The 10,753-nt window shown below is 41.9% G+C and overlaps 1 protein-coding gene across 1 annotated transcript; it reads right to left on the bottom strand.

Annotated features, from left to right (window-relative positions):
* Positions 1-7,787: 7,787 nt before the first annotated feature.
* Positions 7,788-9,011, bottom strand: bhlhe22 (basic helix-loop-helix family, member e22). Its single transcript, XM_026363716.1, has one exon. It carries the CDS (start codon positions 8,933-8,935, stop codon positions 8,129-8,131), a length of 807 nt encoding a protein of 268 aa, XP_026219501.1. The 5' UTR covers positions 8,936-9,011; the 3' UTR covers positions 7,788-8,128.
* Between the last annotated feature and the right edge of the window lie 1,742 nt (positions 9,012-10,753).

Here is a 10,753-nt window from a genome sequence, read left to right as displayed (position 1 = left end):
TGCTATTAAGCCATGGTAACTAACATCCATGTGCAGCCTCTGCCAGCCCAGTGTTCATACACCTTTGCGTACAGTAAAGTACTGTTTCTATGCCAGGTATCCAGGGCAGTCATTTTGGTGCAGCTTTGGCAGTAAAGACAAAGACACCAGGGTGTGATGGGACACAGACCTGCCATTTCCCAGCAGCACTGGCATGTCTCTCACTGTACAATGATGAATGATTGCACATGCATGCCACACATTGCTCATGCAGATGTATGACACACATAATCACACACTCATTTACACACACACACACACACACACACACACACACACACACACACACACACACACACACACACACACACACTTGTGTGTACAAGCAGCCTTCCTGGTCGGGTCAAGCAGGCTTTGTCATTACAACACACACAAACACAGACAGGAGTTCTTACTGTAGCGCTGCAATATTCAGAGCCAGGTGTAGGAAGAAGGGGGAATAAGGTTGTGTTTATTAGCTGCTCCCTTGGTGTTCTCTAAATTGCCTTGTTTGCTCGGCACAAGCACACAAACAGATGCTGTCCTCTCTGCTCTGGGTAATTCTCAGGGTCTCTGGGTATTTAGTGAAAGGCCTACCATACCCCACACACAGTCTCGTTTCTCAGCAGCACAATTTCACTCTTATTAGGAAAATCTGCATTTAGGAGGGACCAATGCTATCAGTCGAAATTAATCTGTTTTGACTGATCCCTAATGTGACCACAGTCATTGAGTAATTATTGTCTGGATGGCTGTGCACCACTCTCATAACCACTGTCCGCCTCCTCCTCCCCCCCCCCCCCCCCCCAAAATGGGCTAGTGTTGGTGTGTGAATCCCTCTGCAGCCGGCTGGTTACAGTGGGTACGGCAGGCATGTCATTTAGCGCTTGATCAGTGAGTCGTGATTAGCCTGCCCTGTATTATTGTGATTAACGTCCACCCAGCGGACGACTGTCCTGTTGTCACCAATGATACCATCCGAGATCTTGAGACTCTGGGATAAGGGCCAGTGGAAGAACCTGGTAGTATGGCAACACAAAACTGCTCACTCTGATGAGGGCTGCTTCTCTAAAATGTGCACACTCAAGCACACACACTTCCACTTCTTTCCTGTCAGTCACAAAATTGAATGCATGTAACGAGTGCACTGCTCTTTCCCCATGTAGCTATGTTTTGTCTGTGTGTCTGCTCTGATTAGTTAACCCACTACCTCCTCACGCAGCTTGTGTGTTGCGTGGTTTTTCCGTCAGACGGTGTGCCTTGTGTCTCTGTATGCAGTGAAATCCAGAACCTCATCTTTCCACAGTGCATCATTTCCCCGCTTTCATCTCACACCTCCTCGACCAACAAAGTCAACTTGACTGCGGCTGATTATAGTAACGAAGACAGTCCAAGAGAATATGCACATTCTCACTGTACGTCAAGTTAAATCACAGCAAGGGGGGGATGTCGTGCACTGACCCCCTTCTCTTTTCCTCAGACAATTGGTTGCGTGCACAGAGGGAGCTTTTGCAAACGGGCCTACATACCAAACTGTGGTTGATAGCTCGCTGCGAAAACACAAAACAAAGGAAAAAAACATTAGGAGAAATTTAGGAACGATATTGACGAGAGACCCTGATCGTAACAGAACCTACGTAGTGAGGACCTGTAAAGTGTCTGTGCTTCAGTTTTTCTGTAAAAATGTAGCATTTGAGAAGCACACAAGAGACCGTTTGTCTGTTTATCATATATAAACTTATTTTTTGCTCTACGGTGTTTTCATAGTTTTTCAGAAATATTTGTGTGAGTCTCTGTATTTATGTTTCATTCCTTTTGTAATTACTCGCCTAAACTAAGATCCCCTTCTCATGGCTCTTGTGCACCCGCCGGTGGAAAAGAGTCAGTTTTGATTACAAAATAAACGCTGCAGCATCAGATGGGGGGTTACATACTGATATGCATTCTATCAGGATGATTTATGCAAATTATGCACATTATTCCCGCAGGAATCTCTCCTCTGAAAGTGCCAGGATAAATTGCCGGAAATTAGCCATAAAATTCACTGTGCAGGGAGTGTGAGGTGAAGGCCGCCGAGGAGCCAAGGACATTGGGCCACCGTGGTTACGCTTGGCCTGGTCTGCCTCCCCCATGCTTGGCATTCATGGCTGTTAAAGACCTCTGCTCAGACAGATACACTGAAGCCTCGAGTAGCGCTCAGCACATCAGGAAGATCAGCCAAGCAAGTGTTACACTAACGGCCGGGGTTTCATGCTCTAGTAGCAGAGATTAAGAGTAACAGATCATGTTTTTTGTTTTTTTTTTTTCATCCACATTTCAGATTGAAATCCACTTTATGAATTCTTCCACATTCTTAGAAAGGATGCAGCTGATTGTAATTCAGTAAACAACCTCAGTGTTTTGACTGTTTTATGACTTTGTTTATAGTATAATATTGACCTTGTTCCTAGTACATTTTAATCTCCAGATTTCAGTCTAATCAGAAACCTGTCCAGCAATGAAGTAATGAATAGTTGTTTGAACAATGCGTAAACAAGTAGCTGTCAGTATCACAACACACAGCTCGGGCTGCGATTGATAGTAGATTCTTTATTACTTACAACTCTCCACTGGTCAGGCCTTTCATTTGTCTTATGATATGTGTGTGTGTGCGGCAGGGAAACACAAAATGAGTGTGTGTATATAAGATGAGCAGTGAGTGATCTACACTGTTATTGTGTCATCCTCATGCCTTTAATGTAGAAGCCAGAGTTAATGAATATCAGAGATCAGAGATGAAATGCAACTCGCCTTAGCTTTAAGGAACCCTGAGAGGGTGACGATGTGCATGTTGATCAGGAATAGAGATCCCTTTCACACACACAAACTGCATGCAAGCGCACACACGCACCAGATAGCGAGCGCAGTTTAGGGAATTAGCTTTAAAATTCACATCAAGTTGTGTTTGCTTTTAGTTTCAAGTGTGAAGCTTTGACTGTGAGTGCAGTTGAGTATTGTGTTGTTCACATGATCGCTGCATCCACTCTACTGAAACAGTGGGACATGATCTGAATGGTAAAGCCATAGAAATGCAAAGACCTCAAATACAGCACAACCAAAATGAGTTCTTTTTGTGTTGTGGCATTATAAATGTATAAAGAGTTGATGGTGTGATCGTAAAAATATGATGATTATTCAAACTTATATATTTGATTTAATTGAATGGACTTTAAAGCAATTCTCTCAGCATGCTTATTTTCAATTTAAGAAGCAGGGCATCAGCAACAGTAGAAGTAGAAGTTAACGAACCAAACAGATTTTCCCCCGACAGCATTCATAATTTGATTTATTTGGTACAAATATTTGCAGAATGAGTGCACATTACTCTTTTGCACCTTTTTTTTTTGTTTGTTTGTTTGTTTAGATCCAGCGTGGGATGCTCCGTCCACAACAACACAACAAATTACTGTTTCTGTTGTGACATTTTAATCCCAGAGGAATAAAAGAACATCAGATTACGGCACATAGACAGGGCCATCGGTAAACAGGGATTAGGGGATTGGGACTTTAATCTGATTAATATGGAGGCAGTTGGAATATTAGAGATGTTACTCAACAATCGTATTCCAGATGAGATGATAATCACACATTACTACGTCATTTATTGTAGCCTGTTAGAGCTTTCAGAGCTGAACACACCACCATATGTTTACCTGACCTCAATGCTGCCTCAGAGAAAAAAAAAACAAACATCCCCACTATAATGAATTAGTAGCTCATTAGGCAACAAGGAAAACATACAGTTTGAAGTTTACAGGAAATATCATTGACTGTTATTAGCGTTCATGGAAAATTGGCCTGAATAATGGAGTGAACTAAAATATGCCATTAGATTAAAGCCATTCAAGACACACACGCAGAAATGTCTTGTATCTCTCACAACAGACTTAAGTGTTCAAACTTCCTTCGAACAGAACGCGACAGAGGCGCTGGACTTCTTCAGTTCAGCTGTTACTGTCTAAGATGTCAGATCTATCAGAGGAGCTGGTTGTGTCAGATGTCAAAAAAGCATTTCTAATATAGAGTTTAGAAAAATCTGATAACTCTGCTCAAAACATACAGTACAAAGCCCTTGTTTGGTGGGGAGTGAGGATACATTTTTAACTTTCGAGTAATGTGATTAATCTAAAACTAAAACTGCATCAGACTGTGCCCAGTACAAATCTATGGTGCAACTAGCAATGCACTATTTCTTCTCTGTCAGAGCCACGTCCACTGCATGATGTTTGTAAAATCTAATATAATAATAATAATACCATTGTGGGTCACTAGCTGAAAAATGAAGTTAAACAGTTAAAAAGTTTAAAGGTGTTTACCTAACAAAACCAGGACTGACCCTTCAGTCGTATACTTGTATTAGCCTGTATTTTATGTGCACGACACAACATCATTATGCATTGCTATCAGTGCCCTGACAAAAGTGAATTACCACCCAGCAGTTGATTTGATGCCTCAGCCAGTGCAGCACATATATCTTTACACACGGGGTATGACACAGCATGGATGAATCCATTGCCAGAGTTTTGCTTGTTACTGATATGAAGGGGACATTTCAATTCACCACGGTTATGTATATTTTGACTTTTCATGTTTATCATCCTTAGCATGCATCACACCCGCATTATAAATAGGCACCCTGCTGGTCCTTGATATGGTAAATTGGACATTTTATGGTTTATGAAAAGGAGTGTTTTTTTTATCTTCCACTTTTATTCATGAGTCCTGAATCTCGCTGTAAATGCCTTTAAGACAGATTCAGTTTTACAAGACTCATGAATAAAAACGATGTTGTCCATTGTGACTACTGGCTGAGGTTGGTGGCCACTGAAAAAAATCGTGAACCTCCTGATTTTGTCTTTCATTGAGACTTCTGAGTGTGAGTCGTGGCACAGTCCAACCCACCAGCCTAACATTTCACATACCCTCGTGTGTACATGACATTTCACCAGCTTGTAACGATGGCACAAATACCACAGAGCATCTAGCAATTCCCACATTAAGAGAAATATAATGGCTTTCGATGCTGAACACCTTACGTCACTGAAATATTATTTTCCTCCTGGTAGAGATAAAACCATCTCTGCCTTTGAACTGATTTTTTGTGCTGTGCTTTGCTTTGCTTTGGATGCTGAGTTCTGTTCTCCACACGCATATGGTTCGGTCTCACCCCTGGGGAATTTACTCTTCTAGGCTAATGTGAATATTAGTATGGGTTAAATGCTCCAGTCATTTGTGCATTAATGCATATTGCATAATTAATGTTTTTTTTTTCAGTCTTGATTTCTAACAGCAGGAGAGGAAACAGGGCATTTTTGTGTTAAAACTTAAAATATCTCAGTTAAATCCTTAAACGAGATGATATCCAACATGAGTTGCTGAAGAGGATTTTTCTGCCAGAGCTGTTTTTGAGGTCTCCTGATTATTTCCATCCTTGATTAAGGGCTGTTCTGTGAAGATTCAAGGCATTCAGGAGTGTGATGAGATTAAATGGGACACTGTAATGACCCTGTTGTCGAAATTGCTCATCATACACAAGGCTGAGTTCAGGAACAGGCGAAAATCGTGAAACACACTTTATGTGAGCCGAGAACTTCACTTAATTGTCCCTTTTTAAAGGAGAGAGAGATAAAGATTTTTTTTTAGCTTGCATTATTCAGAACAAACTTTTATTAAATGTTTAATTTGTTAAATTTTTAAATTATTTTATATGTTCACAGTTGTGATCTTAAAGCCAGTTGAAATAAAATATATCTGTTGTAAATTACTAACATGTTGAATATTTTCTTATTTGATTTAAAGAGGAGTGTTATGGAAATGTTATGTCAGCTCATAATCAGTTTGCCTTTAAAACGTATTATAGCATGAACCCAAAATAAATTCATCTGACATCACACTTAATGAACAAAAAAACAAAACAAAAAAACAACTCACTTCTGTGACTGACTGTTGTCACAGAGCTGTGAATCTCTGCACGTCAGGTTTACACTATCATCAAAGCTGCTCTTATAGAAAATAGGCCTAGTTATTGGTAGAAAATCTTTAACAACTAGCAGCACATCATCGATTTTTCATTTATCCAGTGACAAGAAGAAGAGTGTGTGTTTCCTTTTAAATCTGCCGCCTCTGTCCATGGTGCTGAAATCCACACACACACTTTGTGACTTAGTATGAAGAATTAGTCATTTACACCTCAGTGACAATGCAACTGCTCTAAGATAAATTGATAATGAAGAAATCACTTAAGATCGTGGCTTAACACTTTTTCCAGCCTTCTTGAATAACTGGAAATACGGTGTTTCCATTCTTGGTGTGTGTGTGTGTGTGTGTGTTTCAAGATCTGAAGCAAAACGTCCAACTTCACTTCCTCTGCTAAATGTCAAGATGAGGCTGCATGTGGATGAGCTCTTTTTTCCCTCTTGAGATTGTGACTGATGTCCCGGGTGTTTTCTAGACCTGTGCTGTGTGGCCGTCATCAACACGTTTTCAGACGGACAGCAGAGAGAGGAGGACAAAGGGTGAGTCGATGGGCGTGCAGCTGATGGCTGCGTTGTGATTAAAGACACCAAATTACGGCAGTGAACAGTGTCGTAATTACATTGCTTAATCACATTCTGGAGGTCTAATTGCTTTAACGATGTGTTTCATTATGAGGAGCCAGGTATTACTACCGACAGTTTGCATACACACTTGTTTTCAAATTAGCATCTACCCACACCGTCATGGAAGTTGTTTTAATCATCGCAATAAAGGTCGGCAGGGTTTTTTTATTTTTATTTTTGTCCTTTCCTATCAAAACAGATCAAAACATCTTTTTTGCTGCCTTAAGGCAAAAAAAAAAAAATCGCCCACGTCCTTTTGGCCTCCGTTTGATGGAGTAGAAAATCACAAATCTTTCACAGTACTTGACACCTGGTGAAAATCCGAGACATCACCTCCAGAAACCACGTTGGTCGCATTTTATAATTAGCACGAAAGACACATCAAAATGTTAAATTGAGATGTGAAAATTTCATCAAACATTAAAACTTAAAAGCAGTTGACTCGTGAGTCCACTTCCACTACACCTCACAACAGAATAATGAGAAGCATTTCTGTTGTTCAAAATATTTTAATAAAGCTTTTCAACACTGAAATACATACAAATGACCCTCTTTGCTCTTATAACAACTAAGGTATCTACAATAATCCACATCCTGACCTGACAACGCTGACAAAGAAGAAGACCTCGATCATCTTGTGAGATATAAGAAACAAACGCAACGAATGCAGCAACTCAGAAAAAAAGACTACAAAGTGCAATACAAGCAAAAATATCCAATATAAATATCCAAATTGATAAATTACAAAAGACATATCGAAACACCTGATAATGCTTGATTTCGGTTTTCTATTTTTTTCTTAATTTTTATTATGTCACAGGGCCCCGACAAAGAGCTGGAATAGGCGCAACTACCACCAAGAGTCTGGTTCAGCACACTAGTGAGACAGATTTTCCCCTCATCGTCTAATTCCTTTAACTTTTCCTTGTTCATGACATTCCACGTGCTCGACAGAAGAGTTCATGATAACAGGCCTTGAACCAGTAAGCAATCAGCAAAAAAAAAAAAAAAAAAAAAAAAAGTCTCTTAGGTGAGTGAAAGAAAAACCCGCAAATCAAAGACGAAGCAGCAGAAAGCGCGGTTGGACTGACACTCCAGGAAGGTGTCCATCTATTCAAGTTGTCAGGTCACAACTGTCCAGAACAGAGCAAGTGATCAACAACTCACTCAACACTTGCAGCCACTCACACAGGCCTACTGTACTTATGTTTGGTCTTCACTGTCATTCGTACCAGCACTTTAAGGATGATTTATATACACAATCAAGTATTGTTTGAACAAAAAAAACAAACAAAAAAAAAAACATTTTGAATGCATTTAGTAAATATTATAAAAAGTATTCATCGTCATTACTTTATTGTCTCTAGCCTACTGACTGAAATAACAGTAGCCTCACAGGTTTTCCTGTCGAAGTGTTCTTAAAAGTGGTGTCTGTTCTCTTATGTGCTTCTCTGAGTCTTTGTCAGGTGCAGTTAAGGCTTGTCAGTGCACTGTTTGCAGAGGCTGGAGGAGGCGTTGTTGAATAGGGCACATTTATCGGGGCAGGAGGACGCAGCCACTCCGCTGGGGAAGGGATATCCGGGCGGCTGATCGTACGCGCCTAAGCCGGGAGCTGCGAGGGCTGTGGTGGCCGGTATCGAGGCAGCAGAGATGGCTTGGCCCTGGTTGAGATACGCCACTAGCCTCCTCATCTCATCCAGTGCCTGCGCCTGCATGAGGATGTAGTTTTTGGCGAGCAGCAAAGTGGCAATTTTGGAGAGTTTCCGCACAGACGGGCTGTGCGCGTAGGGGATGACCGCCCTGAGCTCATCCAGCGCGTCGTTCAGATCGTGCATCCGTCGTCTTTCTCTGGCATTGATGTTTAGCCTCAGTAATTTCTGCTCTTTGGTTTTCTTACCTCCTTCTGCTTTCCCAGCGCTCACTGTCCGCCCGTCTGTCAGAAGAACCATGTCACACCTGCCGTCACTGTCATCATCGGGACTTTGCTCTCCGCCGCTGCTCTCCGCTGCCGAGGTCCTGTTGGCGCTCTCTCCGTACTTGACGCACAAAGATCCGGTCGGCAGACCCAGTGGCCCCCCTCTACCGCCTGCCAATCCTCCCGGCTGAATCGGGTCGGGATCGGCCTGGTCAAAGCAGCTGATCGGTGACTGGCGGTCTCTGGCTGGTAGTTCGATGCCGGCCGACGATCTGAAAGGGTCCATTTTTTTAGTAGACACGGCGCTGAGAGTTTTGTGGAAAATGTCCCCTGCGCCGCCGGTCAAGTTCATCCTCCTGTCCATAGCCTGCTGAATTCCGCGTTGTTGTGCGCTATGGTCGTTTGTGGAAACTCCTGAAGCGTCTCTGTGAGTTGCTTCCTCTGTTTGTCCTCACGGGTTTAGTTGCGTGTCAGCGGCGAAGTTGCAGCCTCGCTCGATTTGTCAGCTGAGGTGTGGAGACGAGGAGGAGACTCATGTAATAAGTGCTGCTCTCTCTCCTGCCTCTCTCTCTCTCTCTCTCTCCCTCTCTCTCTGTCTCTGATTCACCTTCAGCGGATCTCCACGATGATCCTCGTTACCCACAAGACGCCTGAGTCTTTTTACATCATTATCTGGAGGCGAGTTATTAAAAAGGATTTGTCTGTCGGGACAGAGACGCCCTCTCTCCGTCTCCATCCAATCAGGTTAACTGTTTAATTAATGACATTTAATCGAGAGCTCCGTGTGATGAGACTCTTTCTATTGGTGATGTTAGAAAACTCTGTGGTCGTGAAAATGTGCTTATGTGACATTCACGTGTGCGTGTTTGAAAAGAAAAGCTGCAAATGAAACTAATGTTTGGCTTTTGTCCATCTTTTAAGTCATTTGGACACATTTTGTGGTGATTGTTCTTTAACCTGACACCGAGACGCTTGAATTCGTCAGACCAGCGTCAAAGTTGAGGAGACACTGCTTCAGACTGGAGTCGCACGGATGATATGTTGTGTCTGAAACCACAGGAAGTGAATACTTTCTTTCACTCGGATCTACTCTGTTAGATAAATATCGCCCAAAATGAACATTACTTTCTGTGTTTCACTGGTGTAGTATGGAGCCCGGTTCAGTTTCCCCGTTTGCGCTCCTACAAAGATTTCCTTGTGCTCATATTGCCATCTACTGGGTTGTATCGCGTAATACACCCATAATGATGAAAATAAAATAAAAAAAACACCCAGATCAACAACTTAACATAACAATCAGCATTATTTATCTAGGAAACGCATGTTACAAAACATTAATGACATTCAAATGAACCTGAACGTGTCAAATAATAAACATAAATGTAAAATGTTAATTATTGAAAACGTTAAATATTCAATTCAAACTTTATTCAGCATCTCCTTTAACAAAAATATTTAGTAGGAGCACTTTAAGCAGCAGTAATAGCTTTTCTAGGAGGTTTGCACATCTGGATTCAGTCAGTGTCATTCGTCCACAGAGATCCTGTCAATCTCTGTCAGGTTGGATGGAGAGTGCCTATGAACCCTAACAGGTTAACTGTTGAAGTAATGGCATTAAAATTAATGCCAAGCAGTGACTCATGTTTTCACATTGGTGTTTTTAAAAAGAGGTCTCTGCAGATGGTCAGTGGAGTTAAAGTCTGGGGTTTGGCTGGGCCTCAGTAACAGACTTATCTTGAAGCCCCTCTATCATCTTAAAGATGAACTGTCACCTCTGTACCATGATGCTGCCGCCACCATGCTTCACAGTAGGGATGGTTTTAGCCAGGTGATGATTGTTGCCTGGTGTTCACCGGAGCTCTGTTTAAAGAGTCTCATTTGCTGGACAGCAAGGGTCCACTGAAAAGTGTAAGATGCCTTTTTGATTTCAAAACCAATCTCTTACTTGTTTCCAATCTACAGGTGCATCTCTAAATCTTTAGACCAAACTACAAAAGGCTTGGGTGTAAATTGGTTTGTGAGGGATAGATAGTGGCCAGTGTGTAGTTGGTGCTGAACAGCTGATGGTCTTTAGTTGACACCTGAACCACTCTCTATTCCACAGGGGTCATAACAGTGCACTGAGGTTTAGCATGACCACCTCAGTACTAGCAGTGACAATACATCGTTTTTTAGCTCAGAC

This window comes from Anabas testudineus, chromosome 2 (assembly GCF_900324465.2).
Source record: "Anabas testudineus chromosome 2, fAnaTes1.2, whole genome shotgun sequence".
NCBI classification, from domain to species: domain Eukaryota; kingdom Metazoa; phylum Chordata; class Actinopteri; order Anabantiformes; family Anabantidae; genus Anabas; species Anabas testudineus.
Note: the sequence above shows the minus strand (reverse complement) of the source record. Positions and strands in the feature narration are given on the sequence as shown.

Coding starts and splice junctions, on each gene's coding strand:
- bhlhe22 (XM_026363716.1), bottom strand. CDS start 8,935: ATGGACAGGAGGATGAACTTGACCGGCGGCGCAGGGGACATTTTCCAC.